Source organism: Eleginops maclovinus, chromosome 24 (assembly GCF_036324505.1).
Source record: "Eleginops maclovinus isolate JMC-PN-2008 ecotype Puerto Natales chromosome 24, JC_Emac_rtc_rv5, whole genome shotgun sequence".
In the NCBI taxonomy this organism is placed as follows: Eukaryota; Metazoa; Chordata; class Actinopteri; order Perciformes; family Eleginopidae; genus Eleginops; species Eleginops maclovinus.
In genome coordinates this window covers 3,082,346-3,104,388 of record NC_086372.1, presented here as the reverse complement: position 1 = coordinate 3,104,388, position 22,043 = coordinate 3,082,346, and the positions used below count along the sequence as shown (strand labels likewise).

General features: G+C 43.5%; 1 protein-coding gene across 1 annotated transcript in view; it reads right to left on the bottom strand.

Annotated features, from left to right (window-relative positions):
• Positions 1 to 22,043, bottom strand: part of pard3ba (par-3 family cell polarity regulator beta a) — a 109,095-nt gene that overhangs the window by 85,109 nt on the left and 1,943 nt on the right. Inside the window, exons 2-3 of the mRNA XM_063878041.1 lie at positions 17,794 to 17,895; positions 801 to 975 (exon numbers count right to left, since the gene is read on the bottom strand). Of these exons, the coding sequence (XP_063734111.1) occupies positions 801 to 975; positions 17,794 to 17,895 (277 nt within the window). The remainder of the gene's footprint in view (positions 1 to 800; positions 976 to 17,793; positions 17,896 to 22,043) is intronic.

Genomic DNA, 22,043 nt, shown 5'->3' with positions numbered 1-22,043 from the left:
TCATCAACGCACTGAGTATCTGCACAAGAGGAGGCTCAGAGTAAGAGGTGTGTTGAGAGACGTGCCCTGAATAGGGTCGGTTGCACCATCGAATGAGAACAACAGAATGAGCATTAATTCATCAAGATATTCAGCATGTGAGGAGCAGAATCGGAGCATATCCATCAACTTAATGGTGCACGGAGAGACGTTTGTGTCAGTATGGGAGGATTAAAGCGTGGAAAAGACTAAATGAAGGAGCTGCGTGTCTCTTAATAACGACATGTTTTTGAGTCAACTTCCCTTAATAGACATTTTGTACACAGTATTTGTTTTTTGCGCCTCTACTGTGACATGTTTTCATGCCTTTGCAGACCATTTACATTCACTGAAACCAATACAACACACAAAGGGAAGCACAAAAAAGGGCTTCTTTAACAAAATGTGACTTAACTTAGTAAAGTCTCTATAAACTCCAAATAGTCCACATATTGAACTGTGTGTGTCTCAGTCTGAGCGGAGTGTGAGGGAGAGAACGCTGCATCAACACTGCATCTGTTTTCACACGCAATCAAGTTACAGTTAAAGAAAAAAACTCTATTTTTTTTTACTCAGCAGGTTCAGCTCACAGCTGTTCCATAAATGTATTTCTAACTTTCTCTCACACACAGTCACACGCCTACACACACACCTCCCTCTGTCTCCCCACGATGCACTCAGAAATGTGTTGATTGTGTTCTGCAGAAACTTCTGTTAGAAACTATGTCTTTTCATGAGATGAATTTGAAACCTCGGTGTGGAAATGTTTCGCTTTGACTTACTTGCTTTGAGGCTGGCCTCGGTGACTTCTATCTCCGCTCTGATTGGCTCCTGGAACTGCATGTGGGGAAAGTAGAACAGGGGTTCAGGGCTCGGGGCGGCGCTGGAGTACCCGTTGGAGAGGGTCTCTATGGGGCTCTCTGTCCTCCCGCGCTGGACTTCGAACACCGCCACGAGCTGGAACAGAGACACACAGAGTCAGACTCTAAATATTATAGGTTACTAAACATAATGTGCAAGCTTTCCTCGAGATGACAATCAAACAATGAGGATTCTGGCAGCAGAGCAAGTTAGCAACACGCAGCCAGTTGATATAGCATCTCGCTGTGCCACCATCACAGAGAGGCTTTTATGGTATTTATCTTGCCAACAGCGGGGATGCAACCTGCTCCGTCCTGCCAAGTGTGAGGATGTGTGTGTGCTGGAGCTCATCCGAGCCTCTTAATGCAACAATAACTTTCTCCGTTATGAATTAAAAGAAATCTGACCGGCTCAGAGGACGAATCACACGTGGTGAGGCGAGGTGTACGACATTAGCAGTGAAATGAGATCTGACACGAGAATGAGAAGCTGTCAAACACGATGACACGGCTGCCACAATGAGACGGCGGGGACGCCAAATGAACACAGGATGGAGGGCAGAGGAACGACAAACAATCCTAATTGAGACAGGGACATGATGGCAGATAGAGCGAGGGGAGTGTGTGTGTGTGTGTGTGTGTGTGTGTGTGTGTGTGTGTGTGTGTGTGTGTGTGTGTGTGTGTGTGTGTGTGTGTGTGTGTGTGTGTGTTGACTTCAGGGCCGTGCTATCGCGGTTTGATAAATGGGTGCTAGGCGGCCTGACGCTCTCATTAGACGGAAGGAAATGACCACTTAATGAAAAGCAATAACCGCGATGCAACGAGGGATGGAAATATAACAACAGAAGAGGAGTGGAGGACGTCGATTACCAACGAGAGGAGCGCAGAGGCCGTGTGTGTGAGTGTTTAAAAAGTGTGTAAACAATAAGCAAAGAGGAGGCGTTGAATATGAATCATTCATCAAGGCTCAGACGCCTCCTCCCGTGATTCAATATGCTCATCTGGTCGACGGCACGCTTCTTTTTCTGCATTTGTGTGAGCATCAGAGAGTGAAAGGATGAGGAATCGAGGCGCTGAAGGCCGCCGTGCTGCTGGCAGATGCAGAGAAGAGAGAGAGAAGGAAAAAACAATCTGATTGGCCGCTTGATGGATGCGTCTTGAGCTCTTTCTCTCTTCTTTATCTGCTTTCCTCTTTCTCTCTCCTTATCTCCTTCCCGTCCCGAGCTTCCGTCTCTTTCTCCAAACTCGCTGACAGCATCAATCAAAGAAGAAGTAGAAGAAGAAGAAGAAGGAGAAGTCTCGGGGCGTAATGTGATTTGCACGCACGCTACGAGCACGGACGGATACACAGCACTGAGCTACTCAAAAAAATAAACTTTAAAAAAATGATGCGATTTATCCGTTCTGAACAAGAACAACAACCTCTTTTAATGTGAGGAGGGGTGGTGGTGGTGGTGGTGGTGGTGTGATGATGATGATGATGATTTGCTTTCTGGGAGTTTATTTTTTATGGCTTACACAGGCGGGGAGTGATGCAAATGAAGGCCGCCTTGCTGCTTCCACTCATCACTCAATCAGAAAGTATCAACAGAACGGATCGTGCATCGCTTCATTCAGAGCCAGATGAACAACAGAGGATATGCACCTTTTTAGGGCACCTTATGAGGAAAGGAATCTTCCAAGTCAAAGTGTTAAGTGGACTAACAGGGTGCTAAAATATCTGACAGCTGAGGTAAGAAAACGCGTGTCAGCTGACGGCAAACACACACTTTCTGACAAGCTGTAGAATTAATCCCAATCATTGTACACAAGGAAAGAAGACCGAAATTAAAATGTTGAATGTTAAAAGACATGTATATAGATTATAGATCTAAAACTAAACCTAAAATGTGCATGGCTAGAAATCCCAATACGCTGGACACACCGACTGTTTAGCCTCTTTTTAGGTCATTTTGTGTCTTTTTGTAGTTGTTTGGTATCTGTTTAGATCATGTAAAGTTTATTTTTGGTCATTTTGTGGTCTTTTTCTGCTTTCGGAAGCTTCCAGACACTTGCCTGATAGACCTGTATTACAAACCATATACAGCTAAAGGTTTAGAGAATACAAAGCTTTGATTGTGTTGTAAATTGAGTGAGCCGTTCCTTTAATATCATAAGATTTGCCCCCTGTTGTTCCACAATATCTTGGCTTATGCACTCCTAAAGAAGCCGATTCCGTTCCCTCATTATAGATTAAATGTGAGCTATCCCTCGCTCACAGCATGAGAGCAAACTTAGGAGAAGCTTTTATTTCCAAAAGGCACACAGTGGTTTAAAATTCAGTCGTTCACAGACGGCTCCAGCATGCTCTTTTGGAGGACCCCGCGCCCCAGGATGAAGAAAACAACCGGCTCCTGGTGTGTTTACCGAACACACCTTTCCCCCTCCATCCCCCCTGACCGTGATTAGTATTCTAGGAAACAAATCGCCTTATTTTTCCTGCTGCGTCTGCGGGGGGATATTGATATGGACCTGGGGAGGCTGCATGTCAACCACTGCTGAATAATGTGACCCCTTTGTCTCATTTACATACGACACACACACTCACACACACACACTGATACCTGAGCCAAATACAAATGACTGGAGCCTTCACATTGTCATGTTATGATCGTCTGTAAATCACAACGCAGCGTGTGTATCCAACGTGACCAGACTAGCTGGGGAGGACTGTGGGTGTGTGTTGTGGAGCCAAGCGATTACCATGACACACATGAAAGCCATAATACAATAACACTCGTGAGGCAGAGAGCGAGATAAACACTCCGTCTGTGTGGATTCTCGCGCACACACACTGCCTAGGGCGCAGAGTTATAAATTGTTGGAATAAGTCGGGCCTAAGGGGGACAAACGCAGTCTTATTTTACTCGATTTCATAGAAAGTCAAGCGTACACCCACCCACACACATCCTGTAATACCAGAACAAATTATTATGTTGCTTTATTTATTACCTGATGCTCCCATTCCCATCTGATCAAGTGCTTTTACAATGAATCCATTTTATGTTTGAATTATTTTCTCCTGTTTCGCGTAGTTTTTAATTAATTTGCAACCTCATTTCTAAGAGTGGACGTCAGCAACAACTGCAGTCGAGTTAACATGGATGTAAATAATGCAGGATATAAAAAATAAGTGCTCCATTCTGCCTGATGGATGCTACAGCTGTACCTTCAAAACAGCAAAGGGACATTCAAGAGTATCGTGTTCAAGATAAAGTAGTCCCTGGTTGATACTGTAAGATTTCTCCAGATGTTGAATGAAATCTTAAGGGGGTAATCCCCTAACAACTCCAAGACAACTGAGTAACCTCCTTCCCCTGAGGAAGACCGGGGACGTGTTTAAATCTGGAAAAAGCTTTCCGATTCTAATGAACTTGCACACTCTGACGTATTCCTAGCATTAGTTAATGTGAGAATGAGTTACACCTGGGATAAAAACTCTGATATCAGAGGGAAAACACACCTTTTCAAAACAAAATGAACCCAGATTTAGTGAATCCTAACAGACGCTTTTCAACCGTATGAAAGACATGCTTAACTGCCATATAGAAACAGTGTCAAGCCTTTGTTTACATGCTATTTCTGCCCTAATAATGCTAAACTATGCACAACAAATCAGTGTGAATAGGTAGGAGCGCTAGTTAGCTGTTAGCATTAACCATACATGGCTAATAGCAGAGCTAACAGCTAATAGGTGACGAATGTATTGAGTAAGTATACGTTTTATTCACAGAAAATTAGCATTGGGTGAATGGAAATATTAAAATTGGATAGATATTATTATTGATTAGTAAAAATGTTTGCATTTCAATATCCCTACACAGCAGGGAGGTGAGAAATGACCTCCTGCTGTGAGTTTCCAGACCTTTGACCTCTTCTTTATGAGATCCTAAGAGAAAAACTATATCAATAAACGCACACATTATTATGATCACTATCACTGAGATTGCTTTCCCACAGAGCCAATCAGACGCAGAGTTTACATGCATTACAGTCCTTGCATTTTCAATAAGCAGGAAATGAAATTATCCCGCTGCTGTAAACAATAGACAGTGTTTACATGCTGCAACTCACAGATGGACCAGTTGAGTGTCTTTAATAATTGATGTACTTGTTCAGAAATAATTAGCCAAATGAAGCATGTCCTGCATGCGATACACTTGGGAGGAAGTAGTGCATTCAGCATGGACCCACACACACACACACACATATGTATTTATACATCCAATCAGGGATGTTCAGGCACTGCATAATGCCATTATATAAAAATACACGACACAGGAAAAACACAAATGGGTTTGACAGTAAGTGGAAACAATCTCCATCTATACTATTCCCAGTAAGAGGATGAACAGTGCCACCTTGCTTTAGTCGAACACAACTGCATGCTGGGAACACAAAGCCTCTAGTCTTTACATAAGCATCAGCAACACACACACACACACACACACAAACAAACACACACTTCCTTATTTCATCCGCTGGTACTAATCAACCCATTTTTCTTCACTTCTCTCATCGCTGTCTAGCACTGCTGTGTGTTTGTGTGCGTGCGTGTGTGTGTGTGCTGTGCTTGTAAGCTAGAGTGTGGTAGCAGTCTATTGAGACGCTCTGCTTTTGTGCTGTTGTCATTTATCTTACGACTGCCCCCCCATCCTCCGTTTTCTCCCTCACGTTATTCTTCATTCTTTCTTTGAACGAGAGATGCATAATTCAGAAGGAGCGCGCAGCTTCCTGACAGTAGTATGGTAACCCAATCATCTCACACACACACAGGCACTCATATATACAGTACACACACACACACATAGCTTCTGACTCACCCTTTCTTTATGAAGGTACAGGTCTACAAAGACTTTTTCAGACACCTGCTTTTTCCTCTCGGTTAAATCAGATAGAATAGACCTCCCACTCTGTGTCCTGACTTGACGACAGGTAGTGAAATATGTGTGTACGTTCCTGAATGCACCATACCCTAAAAAAAATTTAATTGCAGTTTGCATTCAACTGATGCACAAAAACAAATACTTCCTCCGTGCTGCATGCGTCCTAAGACTTGTGCATCTGGTGTTGTTTTTCCGTCTCTGAATTTAAAGCGGCTGAGGTGTGAAGAGACGGGAGAGTCGAGTGTTTCCAGACAGAAAATATCCAATTCAACAAAGAGCAGATAAGAGGTGTGGAGAATGGGTTTCTCCGTGCTCGTAAAGCATGATGAATATTGACAGTGCACAGGTACAAGGGGGGGTGAAGTGTCAATTTTGGCTCTTGATATCCACGGCATTATGTGAGAAATGGCAATCGGTTTGAAACGAGGCGCTTATTTCTCCTTTTAAATTCACTGGCAGTTAATTGTAATTTGTGATACTCTGCTGTTGTGTTGAAGCTGCAGCGGCTGGCTGGATATTCTAACTTACAGCTGTTTTTTTATGCGTTTAAACAAAGTCAATGTGTTCATTAAAAGTTCCTTAAACTTGAGATTTCTCTTATATTTATCAAGGGGCAAAAATAAATCAGTCTATGAGAAAATCCCGCTTCTTCTTTATTGAGCTTTCACTTCAGATAACATTTTCCTAATGAGTTTTTGGTCTTAATCACTAGTGAAGTGTCTTCTTCCATAGAGCATGATGTTTATTTTGGAAATGATGGTCCAATTTAGAGTAAAATTGACTAAAAAAGCAGGGCAATCTTTAATAATAATAACTTAAACTCATTGGCAGAGAAGGCCCTGTCCCCAAAAGTTTGCAATCTGGTGCGGGGAGTGGCCAGCAGGTCCTTCTCAGAGGACCGCAGGGAACGTGACTGAGGGGAAGGGTGGAGGAGATCTGTGAGGTATTGTGGCTTTTCTTTTGATTGACAGGTTGCTATCATTGTGTTCTTTCCGTCAACAAGCTCTGTGTTCTCATCTCAAACATAATGCCAAACTCGAGGCCTGAAACCATAAGCCGACAGAGCTGGTTGTCATCATGGTGACCACGTCCACTTCCTGTACCAAGTCTATGGTTTGAAGAGATGTAAAGTAGATGTCTCCTTTAATTATGAAATGCACAAACAACTCAACAGATATACTTACATGCACTCCACTCCACTAGTCCATGTTCAAGGACTCATAGAGTGCACACAGATGGGTGTTTCCAGGGCACCGTATTGGGGCCACAAGAGGAATGTTTGGCTGGGGTTATTTAAACAAGCAGAAAATTGGTTGTATTACCGGTGAGAGCGGGGCTAATCCTGCTTCTATTCCAGTCTGAATCTGTACAACACACTACCAGATGTGGGGTATTACCTCTCAGGAACACACACACCTGGCTCTGGGCCTACACTGTCTCCCACTTAAGAACTGAAGCACATAAACAGATCCAACTCGTCAGGCCTGTGGTAAGGGACTCTTTCAAAATAATGAATCATATACAGAGACATGACGACTTGAACCTCTAAATGTTTCCTTCTTTCCGTTTGAAGACATGCCAGCACTTCCAAACAGCAGCTCGTGCTTCTGTATTGAACACAACATCTCTTTGATGCTTCTGACAAACGGATCTTAACACTCACACACCAAAGAATATTCCTCGTCTGTTGCTGCAGCGGTGCAAGCATTTGCATTCATGCTAATTTAGCAAAGGATGACCCAGAGCTAACTCTGCTTTTACAAATTAAAAATAGCAGTCGGAGAAACACAACCAGAAATGTAAAAACGCTGTCGAATATCAGGGAGGAAGACTTGATACATAATGCATCAGAAACATACTTAGTTTTATCATGTGGACAAGAACACACTTCCTCATTTAATCAGAACTGAGATAGGTGTTGTAACCTGGTGGTTCCTGCACTCGTGCATTTAGTTTGTGTGAGGAGGATACTTTCCAAGGTTTCTGCATTTGTAGTACCACATACACTTAAATATGCAATGGGAGACATGCACTGCTGTAAGACACGACCTCTGGCACATTTTACTTTGTATATTTAGTGTTTAACGAACTGATGATTTAAGGAGTGTCTTTCAGATGGCTAAAAGGATGCATAAAATCTAGCTGTCTGGCAAAATATTTCATAGAAAAAGCCTTAATTTACAAAATATTTGAAAAAAACAAACAAATCCAACCTGTTAAAAATGCAGGACTATTATAAAGCCATTGCAGTGCAGCATTCAACAGGTGATGCATGAAATGCATGAAAAAGGATAAAGGTCTGATTTTCAGAGCATCAAATATTCTTGGCATTTGTTTTTTTTAACCGCAATGATTGAACATCCTGTCTATGATTAATTATTGACAACTCCGTTTGATTTCACACTAAATGTATGCAGAGAAATCACAGTTTTCCAATTAAAACTTTTGTGGGTAAAAAAAATAAAACCCCAGTCTAGAGAAACCCACAGATGAACACACACAAATATAAAACCTGTAACGGTTTTCAGAGGACTATTCTGCAGACCTATTGTTGAGGCACACTGCCAGAAAGGTAAAGAGGTTCCTAGAGTTATATTTCCCTCTTGCTCTCTGTGCGTCCACACAAACACACACACACGCACATGTGTCGCATCAGCCGCAGTGATGGAGCATGTGTGCACACTCTCACATGAAAAAAAAGCGAGCCACCAGCTGAGGTATTGCGGTGCCGGCTCTGCGCGGTGAAAGGCCACATTATTATTTATGCACGCTCATAAAGGGAGAGGGTAAACTCATCATAAATCACACATGCCCGAGAGGCCGAGAGCGAGAGAAAGAGAAAGAGGGGGAGATGAGGGAGTGAGGGATACGTGTGACAGGGGAGCTCCAGGCTTCGTATTTCTCAGGCCCGCAACACAAATATCAACCCGGCTCGTTCATCATTCCCTCGGCACACACACATCAGCGGTGGTTACACTGGTCCCCGTTCTGCATCTGTGGACACGACACATGCACGGGAACTCCCCCGGCTCGCAGAAAGTCATAACCTCCTCTCGCTCATAAGTGTGCATAAACATTCCCATATTCACACACAAACATGGGGCGCATCGCACACATGTTCCAGCTCTATTCCCCTCAAAAGTCAGAGCCGGAGCCAAATAATCAGCTTTCTTTTCCCTGTGGCCGCGGCCAGGCCAGCTGCTCCCTCCAACCTCCCCCTCCCTCCTTTCCTCCCTCCCGGGATCTAACAGAGAAATAGGAGGAGTGATTAACTCAGAACTGCGAGGCTTGTGCCCCCTCACCTGTGGCTCTCTCCTCCTCCTCTTGTCTGCCCTCCCTCAACATTAGACTTTCATAACGTACGTCATCTCCGTCGCCCTCCTCTTTGAGGGGGCAAAGCTTGGAAAAGATGGAAAGAAAAACTACTAATTATTCACTCAGTTACTCATTTATTCACCAGTTTTCTGTGGTGACCTGAAAGTGTTTTCCTGCCAGCTCCTATAGCGGTAAACATGCTTTCCATGCAGCTTCCTGATATATACATTACTGACATTCAATACCCGCTGTTGCCATGGAGAGCTGACATCCCTCTCAGCCTAAAGGTGTTTTGGAGGAGGAAAAAAAAGCAGATTTTTCCTGCACCCATCAACATATGTGTTCCTTGCAACACGCCGTATTAGATAGTTATTGACTCGACATCAGAGCCCGGAGAACAGAAGGAGGATTTGTGTCTGCAAGCCGAACAAGTAGAAAACACCAGCTGACAGCGCCATCCGTCAGGTTATAGAAAGGTGCGCTGCAAGGGCTGAGCGATTCAGAAACGTCACGCAGGAAACACACGTGTGTTGAGCATACTGACAGTGTAATGATGGAGACCCAGCGCATTCTAATTAACACAAAATAGACGGCGAAACAGACAAAAAAATAAATGTAAAAGGACATGTTTCACAACTTTCTAGCGGTGCATTTAATCCACGTTCTGCAGGTTGAAATATATTCATCAGCAAGACTTTAATTGCATCCAACAGGATCATCATCTGTGATATGAAGGCTAATCAAACTGCCACTCCTCCTTTCCATACGTCCCTCCCCTGTCAGATGGCTAATAATTCAAGTGGCCTATTCAGACACATTACTGTGCACCGAGCTCCATTCATTAGTCCAATCAGTCCTGTGATGAGGCTGAGAGGCCGGAATAACAACAATAGTGAGTGCAGGGAAGTGTGTGTGTGTGTGTGCGCTGCAGTGCACGCAGATGCGGTTTCAGCTGTGTAATTACGCCCAAAATCATTAAATACTTAACCTAAAACGAGTTGGATTCAGTGTTATGAGCATTTATCCTCTAGTTGCAGTCAGAGTACACACACTTATTCCCACAAACACACACACGCCTGGGAGTGTGACTTTCTGCTGATTTGAGTTATTAGCAGTTTGGACTCGGTGGGGAAAACACACCACACTTTCACACAAATCACACACTTATAAATGCACTGAGGGCAATGTCATATAGGGAAACAGATGGTGAGAGGCCGGTTCGGTCAGAGAGTATTTGCTGCAAACACATTGATCTATAATACATCATTAGCTGGATGTGATTAGCTTCTTTGCACACGGCACTGCCAACATCGCTGCTAACTGATGAAGCTAATACTGACAACAATCACACCATGAAGCTGCAGACTGTTTATATGTCAAGTCCAAGTTACTTTAAATGGTCCCTACGGGTTTCCCTTTCCTCCTCTTTGTTTTTTTGGGGCATTAAAGCAAGTAAACATGACCTGTTTTTAAAAATCTACCAGTCATCTGATTAAGTGTTTTTATATATAACTAACGGTTACCTTTTTCTGAAACCTAATCACATGTTTTTGGGTCTTGATACTCCCCATGCTCGTCATATTTTTGGGCGTAAAGGGATCACCATCTAATGTGAAACAGGGACTATGACACAGGTCGCCTCCCCCACACCCCCGTGCCTCATGTTCTGCTGCCGTTATGAGGGTAGTCCAGACAGCGTTGTGTACCTCTGGCTTCGAAACACACACACACACACACACACACACACACACACACACACGTTCCCCATGCCAGACCACAGCGGACCCAGACAGGTCAGGTTACAGTCCGCCCGTCTCACTCCATTAGAAGCTAATGGTTGGTGTGATGGTGACTCGGAGGGCAGCGTGGAGACTGTGTGATTAACACCAGGAGGAACACCAACGGACGAGATCTGAGGCGGGCGATGACCTCCTGTAAACTCTGGGAGTCACACACCTACGCTAAGAAAACAGCCTTATCCAGAGCCCCAATCCCCTGCTTTTGCTTCAGCGAACTGACAAATGACTTTGGAGAGGCGCCATCATTCAAAGTCGAAAGGTATAGCAATGGATCATCTAAGAGGAATCTAAATTCCAAAGTGCAGCTTCATGGGAAACTTTGATGAAAAGCAGGCGGCGAGAATTCCTCCTCCTTAAGCCTGCCTCGAGTCGTAATTACAATCAAACGGGGGGGGGTATTGTTAATTGAATATAATCAGATGAAGAGCTGTTGTGGTGCTCAGACGGGGTTGGGGGTGGGGGGGGTTAAATCAAGGTCGAGGCTGTTGAGATATGATGAAATCAGCTCAAGTGACCGAATCCCGCCGGGCAAAACCGCTGCGGTCGCATCTGATCTGATCTGCCGACAACAGAGATAATGTGACTTTATTTAATCTACTGCAGGATATGTTAATGCACGCTGACATCCAGCAGAATATCAAAACAAAAGGTGAGGACGAAGCAACAGGAACGCCGTTACTTCCATTTCATTCAAAAGCGCTGCAATATATCTGTTTTTTAGAGAAGGTTATTCTATTTATGAGCGACTAACTTCATGTTGAAGTCATAAACAAGCGGTCGTGTCGGAGACCTTTTGTTCCACACAACCTTCAGCACAACAGACCCATGGGACCAGAACGCACTTTTAATACAAATTGTCAACATCAGACGTAGGTCTTGAAAACAATATTTAGAAATATGGTTTCCCGTAATGAGAAGACGTTTTCCATTATGCTGTTTAGTTTCAGACAATCAAATCCACGTTGCTCCGCATGTCTGCAGTCCCAAGGCTTTCTGACAGGGATGGCAACCTTAAGAAATAAATGTGCTTTTTAAAAAGTAAAGAGGCAGGAGTAAAATCAATTAAGCAGACAACAGAAGGAACATAATGACTTGTTCCAGGTGAACTACAGATAATTATTCCATACGGCTAGCATGTTCAGAACCTGTGTAAGATTATAATTAATACTCAGACACAGGTAAGGACGTGTGGGTCCTGAAGGGACGTGGAGAGTGTATGGATTGAGACCATTTGGATATCTAAAAGGAATTAGTAAATGGCTTTTAAACCTGAATAAATCTCTGTGCTCCCAGGGTGCAAACAAAACACTGATAGGATGCTTTTCCAGTAATAATTGCGCACCTCAGAGGATATTAGCAACTTAAAACACAGGTTTAAACGTGTATTTCAAGCACTGACTTAGTCACCCATGTCCTTAAATCTCCTCTAAAAACAGGTTTCTCTTCTTTTAATTCACTGTTTTTCCCCCTTTTCTGATAAAGCCCGTTGAAAAGCCATTGTGCATGAAATGAGCGACTGAAATAAACTTGCCGTGACATTTTCTAATCAGCGCACTTGAACTCCGTGCTCCCGCTCATCACCGGCCATTCACACAGCGCGGCGAGTTATGAGAACATTCAGATGCCAATCAAAACGTGCCTCGCCGCGGCGCCGGTGAGCACGGGGAACGGAGGTGAGGGAGCGAGATGTCACGGAGCGTCAAAGGCTAATCAGCACGTCGGCGCCTCGCAATCACCAGCCATTCACTACACTTTTTCTGCAGCGCGTTGGCACGGTTTAGGTAAAGCCTTACTGCCGCCTGTCAGAGGCGGCTGACATCTGACATGTGATAAATGACTTCAAATCGACATGGCTTACAACAGCGTGCTCCTGGAGCTGCTGGGAATAAAAACTACTGCTGCTTTATTCCACTGGACTTCCAGAGGCCATATTTAGTGCCATTAGGGCTCCTATAATGCTCATTTTCAGTTGCATACAGTATTAGTAGTTTTTAAATGAAAAAGTTGACCCATATCAAAGCTTACATACAGAAGTTTGGAAAGTTTGTCATTACTAGTGGCAATTTCACATGCCTTGGTTTGAGTAATACAAACTAAATAGGGTCATTATTCAAAGAGGTGTCATTTCTTCTTCAAAGGATATGAAAGATGGTCAGGAGCGCAAACCTACTTTAAATATCATAACGTCTTTGCATGATCCATCTTTCTTTTTCGCCTCTCCACTCTGACATGTAGGCACGCAGAAGAGATGGATGATGGGAGATTTCTTCGCAATGACATGGTGGCATTTCAAAGAGAGATCAGAGAAATGTTGTCCGTATATATCCCTTATTTAAATATCCCTAACACATACTAATGCAAATATTCCATCATATATCTGATTGTGCATAGTTAGTTTATTATTGTAACGAAGAATATGTTTTTTTCCTTTAAAAAATATTATTTTTAAAGCAAAACTATCCGAAGTCATGAAAACTTTTGTAATTTATTTATATTCATTTATTGGCACTTTTATTATGTTATTAAGACACAATATTGTAGTTCGCTGGAAGAAAACTGCACCAAATGGGACAAAAAAAGACAGATGGGAGGGTTTCTCGATCATCATACTGGCATTGTTTGCAGGCTGGTGGGCGACCAATGCACACTAATCAAAACTATTCCATGACAAAGTAGCCATTCCAGCTGCCAGAGACGGCTCGGGATATTCATGTAGGCTCGGTGATTAAAAAGGGGCTAATTAAAGAGAGATGGAGGAAATCATTCCAGTTTTTCTAGCCATTAAATTTCCCATGAAATTAGATTTCTCGTTTGGCTGCATGGGATGGAAGGTTGACTTTTTCTAAGCGTTATTTTCCCCCCTTTGGAAAACAAGGTCTGTGTGTGTGTGTGTGTGTGTGTGTGTGTGTGTGTGTGTGTGTGTGTGTGTGTGTGTGTGTGTGTGTGTGTGTGTGTGTGTGTGTGTGTGTGTGTGTGTGTGTGTGTGTGTGTGGAATGAGGAGTGACAGTCCACTTATGAGGAGATGTTATGCTCCCCGACTTTAATTCCCATTCTGGAAGGGGACCAGCGTGACGAGCGAGGACCCTCACACACGTGCGTTTAATATTCAAATATCTGCTGCATGAGGGGGAAAGCAGAGGCATGATGGGAGCTGGCCTTCCTATCAAACACCATCTCTGTGGAGTTTCAGTGCAAAAACTCTCCAAAGAACACAGCAGCCATGTATAGGGTGCATATAAGGGAGGGCTCGGCATTTGAAAGCCGGTTGTAAGTTGATGTTAATGGCATGCCGGCATTAGACAGCCCACCTGACAGCTCCGGTGCGCTGCGGAGAGCTACGGGAGTAATGGCCGCGGCTAATGCAGGATCCCAGAGGACTGTGAATGGGAGAGAGTGACAGCTTTGGTCGCGGTAAATGGGCCGATGTGAAAAGGTAAAGCACTACATCTGTTAATAACTGCTTTTGAAAAGAGGGAAGCGAAGAGACGAGGGGGGCGGCTGAGGGCGAGACAAGAGAAGAATAGGTAAAAACAACAGATGGAAACGTGTGATTTTAGCAGAAATAATACCTGAGAAATCTACATAATTCATCCACCCCATGCAAAAATCCTGTATATTTAAGGTGGCCAAGCGCAAATCGCTCACCCTACTGTCACATGAAAGGCATGGGACGATATGAAGCAAGGAAAATAATACGGATTGACAATATTATCGGATTATTATCAAAAAGTCTTAAAATGGCACTAAATCTAATGCAATCTCAATCTCACTGGACTCGTTTAGCCCTGTTTTGTAAAGAAACAAATATTTAAATTGAATCAAAGATACGGAAAAGGATTAGAGCCACATCTGAATGAGATATTGTGATTTTTTTGGGTCAGAATTCAGTTGTTTTTTCTCACAATTCAGATTTTAATCCAAAAGCTTTAACAAAAATAAATCTATTTTGGTCTGATTTGTTTTCACAGCTCTCCCAACAATGGAAGTTTCCCATGATCATTTTATTGTGAATGTTTTCATAGCAGATCCTATATTATCTTATCCCTAGATTGTAGTCCATGATGTGTGTGTGGAAAAACCCAGACATGTGCTGACGGAGGATACGGCCGGTTAACCTGTCTCTAAACCACAGTGATTTGACCGAAACTGCGTGACAAAAAGGGGGTGAGATCTATTAGCTGTTCTGTCTGCCCTCTCCTCCTCACCATTAAAGTAGTGGGGTGTCTGCCAGGTCAATGACTCCAATCGTCTTCTGAGAGCTGCAGGCCACACACACACACACACACACACACACACACACACACACACACACACACACACACACACACACACACACACATATAACACACCCTGATTAAAGGGTCAAAGTAGAAAAGAGTTTAATTGACTGAAGCGTGCCCTGCTCTCTTTATACTATGCTCTATTGTGTGTGTGTGTGTGTGTGTGTGTGTGTGTGTGTGTGTGTGTGTGTGTGTGTGTGTGTGTGTGTGTGTCTTGGGTGTGCATGTGGTCACACCTAGGCCAACAACCCATGGCCTTCTTCACATTCATCAGATTGATATTAATATTCATGAGGAGGCTGGTGGCCGGTGTCTCGAGACAGGGTGCTAATGAACGGAGTGTGTGTGCATGTTGGTTGGTGTGTGTGTGTGTGTGTGTGTGTAGATGCAGGGGGCAGAACTGTAATCAAATCACAGCCGCCCCTCCATCTCCGCCCTCATCAACCACCAGTGGCGCCCCTTCGTTGATGCTTACGTGCTACGCTACACGTCTGCCTGAGGTTTTGACAACTGACGTGCATATGTGTGTGTGTGTGTGTGTGTGTGCATATGTGTGTGTGTGTGTGTGTGTGTGTGTGTGTGTGTGTGTGTGTGTGTGTGTGTGTGTGTGTGTGTGTGTGTGTGTGTGTGTGTGTGTGTGTGTGTGTGTGTGTGTGTGTGTTTGTGTTGAATAATGGTCCGTGGGCTGGCCCAGATAAAGAGGTCTGGACTCGCAGCTTCGCTAACCACTAGGCGTACAAATAGCTCACCATTATCTCTCATTAGCATCCGCGGCTAACACAGGGCCCATGCTGTGCGGTGGAGGGCCCTCACAATGGGACCACTCCTGTATGATTGATTGTGGAACAGCGTCGGCCACAATAACAGAACAAAAAAAGAGAAAGGAACACACTGAAGATAGAATCAGCGGGGAAATTAAAACGTAGACAAACAAAAGGAAGTCTGACTAATCAAGAATGCCAGGCACAGCTCATTAATCTACGAGAGCCCGACACTGGAGATAAGTTGGCGCGGATCACGTGCGCTCGTCTTATTCTGCTATCTTTTCATCAGCGGTGGAAAAACAAAAGTATAAATTGAGGAGTGAGATGAAAGCGCTTGGAGAATTGGGCGAAGAAGCGGAGTGAGTAAAGAAACAAAAGGTAAATGAGACTGCGTGGTTCTACTGAAGAGCAGGAGCCGGCGTCAGGGTGACTTGTTAGAGAGGGAATTTGATCCAATGCCGGAGCGGGGATTTGATCTGTGACACTTCATCACCACTGCTGGGAGAAAGCAGGCCTGGGTCGGGGGAAGAGTGAGTCATTAAAATCTCCTCTTATGCACAAATAGGACGCAGATCTCATGATTATATTTCCATCATCCCAGAAAATGAAGCTTCTGTTCTGTGTGATTGCAAAAAAAAACTCCACGATTTTACTCATCTATTATTTAGTTGTGTCCCCTTTTTCCGAAAGACTCTTCCATGCACACTCTTATAAACACACACACACTCTATTGTTCAAGCGGCTTAAAACACCAATTGTTATTGCGTGCTACAGAGGCGGCTGAATATTCCATTTCCATTTCATTCGGCCTTCTTGCTGACTAAGTGTTGATAATTCATCATTCGTCTGGGCCCGGGCTTATGAATATGGATCTCGGGCAGTTTATTAGCACATCTTATGAATGCATTATGGGAAATTAGCAAGAGGAATGAAATTGTGCTCTTTATAGAAATTGGGCCACAGTGTCTGTGTGTGTGCAATGAACTTCAACTTCCAGCCCAGTTCTGGGAAGCTACATCAGTGCTGTTTCGCAGAACTTCGCCTTCCCTTGATTTGTTTTAAATCTGAAATGGTGTTCTTTCATGTGTCTCGGTGAAAATGAACATGACAGCTAAATCACACTGCGCCGTCACCACTCACACTCTTTTCTGAAGAACCAGAGGGAAAAAATAAGTTGATTTTCTTACCAAGCACGCACGGCGCAAGCTGTAATCACATCCAACCTTTTTTTTTCTGCTGCTACCAAAAGCCACCTTGTCCCATTTGGTGTTTAGTTGACTCCAAGCAGCCAGTGACAAGCTAAACAAGGTTTGGATTTGCTAAAAACCTGTTTATTGGACATCTTGTCACGCTGCCAGGCTGGAGACTTTACAAGAGGAGTCAAAATAAATCCACTAGCAGCCTCTGAGCGTGGCTAAGAATGACAGACTCTGCTGTAATTTAGCGTGCCTCATAGCAGGTAAGAACAATCAAGGAACAGCTTGCCATCCGCAGCGAAGTGCGCGTTGTTATGCTAAGCTGTCCGACCATGAGACGCTGCTGTCTGTCAGATGTCAACACGTCTGTGAGAGCGAGGATGAACCGGATAAGAAAGTTAACTTTGCAGTGATTTGACAGAATGATGTTAACATCAAGGCTGCATCATTTTGAAAAACAAAAACAGTTGTGATAATTTAAACTAAGATTGCAAAGTAACAATTTTTAATAAATAGATTCAATTATAATAGTATGATTTCTAAGAGGATCTGTACCAAACAAATATATCTGTATTCCCAGTATTAGTCCAAATTGAGATTAGTTTGCACACTAGCTAGCATGGATTCCCCCTCACCTTGTCCCTGTCCTCCACCAGATCACTCAGCAGGTCGTCCATGTCCAGGATCCCTCCCTCCATGTACTCCAGGCGTTGCGTCTTCACCTCACTCTCCCCATGCTGCAAACAAAGATAGCAAGGATTAGAAATTCATACCAACATAAAGGATTTAATTATTCAATTAACTACAAGAATCAATGATATCTGAGTTGAAGAGGACATTAACATATTGTAGATTACATTTTCTAGTGATGCATTATTGACAGAATTCCCTTAATAAATTCACTTTATTATATTTCTTACTCATGTGCAATGCCTTGAGGACATGCTAACAAAACAATTTCCCAAAGAGGGACCAATAAATATTAATCTAATAGGTATTTATTATACAGTAGTGGTAAGTACATTTATTTCCTTTCCTTTAATGCACCTTTATACTTTACACTACTCCCTTACACGTCTGTATTCTTAATATTAACCAAAATAATCATTAATTGAGTTCCTTTTCATGTCATCTCCTACGTCACACATACAATACTGAGAAATGTCGGATCTATGTGATTCACTTCTACATATTTCCAATTTTCAACACACACATTGTCTTCAATGTAGCGCACGGTAAAAATAACTTCTTCGATGTTCTCCACAATGTTTACAACAATTGTGACACAATGCTGACAGTCAGTCAACATAAGAGCCACACACACATGTCCAGGCTCCCCTGTTTGTTTGGCAGGTAGAGCAACAGATGACCTACATTACGCCGTACATGTTTACAGTGTGTACGCAGGAATGTGAGAGTGAGGAGTGGGAGGATAGGAACGTTTCCAGTTTTGCAGCTCCGTGGAGAGGTGCGGTGGTGGGCACATTCCTGGCTCGTTTCACTGTCACCGTCAAGACAGAGGTCAGAGTGAACACACCCTGCAGAGCAGGAAGCGCCCCGGCCCGACTCTCCGACACATTGTCAGTGAGAACAAGCACTTCTGACTGAGCTGCACTCTGGAATCTGTGAGCAAAATCTACAGAGAAGTACATGAACAATAGCATCTTCCCCTTTTTGTAGGAGTCTGTTGTGTTGAATGATATGCAGATATGTGAGAGATATAACACTCTGGGGTTATTCCAACTGCACTATTTCTGTTAAAAGCTATTTCTAGATTAAGAAAATAAATCTTTGACAGTGTGTGCAGGAGAAAATGGCCCATTAGGATCTGCCCATACCAATAAGCAATCTGTCCCGGCAACAGAAGACTGCATTAGCAGCTAGATTAACAGCTACGGGGTGTAAGCCTAGGAGGAGTGGAATGAGTTTGGCCGAGACCCAGAGAGACGCTGAGAGGAGACGCTGTCAATGGGCTCCATCTTGCTCTGCTGCTTCACAATGTGAATTACGGGGGACAGGGTGTAAAAAAAAGAGGGTGTTTCACAATGGGCCATTCTCTTAAAACAAATGGTTTGGAGAGTGTGGGGTTTCAATCACAGGAATAAAGCCTTTCTTCAGAAGAGGTCATGATGCCAGAGCTGGGCGAGATAGAGCCGTGACTACAAACACAGCAGGTTGATAGGGGAAGTATCACAAAGAGCCAAGAGCCATCCTCTCACTGTAACATCTGTAAAAGAAAAGGCCTGACAAAGAAGGACTGTAAAGAGACACAGCTCTGTGAAGTCTTTCTTCTTGAAGATTTAAAACTCAAGCTCATAGTCCAATTTACAACAGGTATAAGTGTAAACATTACCTGGATAATACCATCAGTTCCCAGGCTTCCCAAAAGGTGTTAATTCCTCTTATAGATCCATAGTGGGATATTTTGGATAGGTGTGTCAACCAAATCTCAGGCGAGGAAGGCAGACATGCTACAGTATGATCATGTGACAGATCCACCCAGCATAAACATCCACAGGAATATTCTTAATTGCTTTGATTCACCTTTAAGAGGCGGCTTTGTGAGCTGTATTTATTTTGTTATTTACCGAGCAAAGGGTCTCCTATAGCGTCTGGAAATCCAGCTTCAGATAGCAGGAAGAGGGGGAAATAATGAGCTCTAAACTGACCTGACTTACAAGGATTAATCGGAAGATTGTGGATAGTAACAGCACTGAAACAACTTGATTAAAACCTTGCATATTTTGTGGTTTTACTTCAAGAATGATTACTTGAGGGCGGATGGAAACCGGGGGAGCACACGTGTTATTCCTGACGGCAAAGTATTCACTCCTCGCCGGAAAAACTGGTCCGACCGGAACGACTGCCTGCATTCCTCCCCGTCACTGTAACAGTATGTGTGTGAGAGTGTGGTAATTGGCTCTTTTGTGGCAGCATTGACACACACACACACACCTTAATGAAATAAGAGGTATTTTCGTTGATTTTCTTGGGAGGGGGGGAGGATTATTTCACATCGGTGGATATATCAAAACAATGCTGAAGTGTTAATTAGCATCACCTCTTGACTTCTGTTTCGAGAACACACTCTCTCTACCTGCCGATGAGAAGGGATGAAGGAGAGTAATCTATAGAGGAGGGGAGGGAAAAACTTCCCTCATTGTCAATCCCTGGAAATCCCCCTTTGTGTCTTCCCTTGACATCAAAAACAAAAGCAGTTCGTCTGTCAACTCTGAGCAGAATTACAGTGACACTTAGAGGAGTAAATTCCCTGCAAATTACACCATTACGCCCCCCCACCATTCAAACATATCTCCTCTTCTTCTTCCACAAACATGACACCACTCGAGAACAGTGGAGCGCCGGGGCGATTAGTGGAGCTAAATTCAGAGCGGCTGTGTGGTGGTGGTGTTTCACACTTTGATCCTCAGAAGAATGTGTAATTAAACAGCTGCAGGAGGACGGAGAGGATTAAGCCGTGACCAAGATGTAATGTCTTTAATAAACGGCTGACAGTCGGTAAGAGTGAAAGGAAAGGAAGAGGCACTGGAGACATCTTGACCTTACTGACAACATTCTGTGGTATAATAGTAGTTGTCAGGTCTTTTTTCTGAGGGACTTAAATGATTACTTAAGTGTTTCTAATGTTGCACATTCCTAACGTTAAGGACAACTGGAAACCCCACCTTTATTAGAGCAGCTGTTTGAGTCATTTCTTAAGAAAGAAAATGTAAAAATGATCTGATTCAGCTCCTTAAACGTGAATATTTTCTGGTTTCGTCACTTCTTTTTGACAGTAGTATAAGTAGTATACATTTAGGGACGTAATATCAACCTTTTAAGAACAGTTGTCTCAGCCCATGTATTATATGCTGAATGTTCTTCTGTTTTGTCCGCATGGATGGCTTTAGATAACATGTTTGCCCTTTCACATCTCTGTAAAGGAGAACTGCACACAATAACATCTGCTTTTCACTGCCATGATGTCTGCCAAGTTGAAAGTCACAGACCAGCAGGAATCTGCCCAGCTACAGAGCCTTTAGCTAAACACTGAACGCCTTGTAGCCAGAGGATACTGCTCTGTAGTCATGCAGATTTAGGAATGTTCCTTCAGGGGATACAGTTAACCAAATCTAAATAGACAACAGTAGGTATTGAATGCAAGCTATTTCCTTGCAAACATTCGACAGGCAGCCAGGTCTGAAATCTAATGAAACAACTACCATGACGAGAAACAGCATGTTTGAACAGTTGTAAGTGCTTTCTGCATAGCCCAGTTCTGAGTTGAACGCACACTGGACCACTCCTCGCACTCCCACAAACACACTGCTCTCAAATAGCATAATGCACTGTCAGGTGTCAGCACAGAGTTGGTATAGGGGCTTTAATCTGCACTGAACCTGCACAGTGACCATGAGGCAGAGACAGTAGCTGCTGTTTCCCCTGAGAATGCACAACACTCACAGTGCATGCTGGTCCCCCAGGCTAAAGTCCTGTCCTAATAAAGGGGTCCAGTCAGCTGTTGTTGAGCCTCTTCACTCCTGTAACTGTTCACTGTTGACTTTATCGCAGTTTAAAGGACAATGCCGGAAATTATGAGTCAAAATTCATCCACAACAACCTGAGAATTGATGATTCATTAAGCAGAAATGCATTAACAAATGTGAAGGATTGCGGTTTATAATATTTGTAAATATAATATAATATGGATGAGTTAGCTGAGTTCAAATAAAAAACCTGCATTCCAGCACTGCAATGCACAGAATCCTGTTCCCTATGCACATGCTTGTGAACCAACACACACAGACACACATTCCCAGTGATTGCACCCAGGTTTTTGACACTGTCCCTGCTGTCAGCGCTGAGCAGAGAGTGGAGAAATATG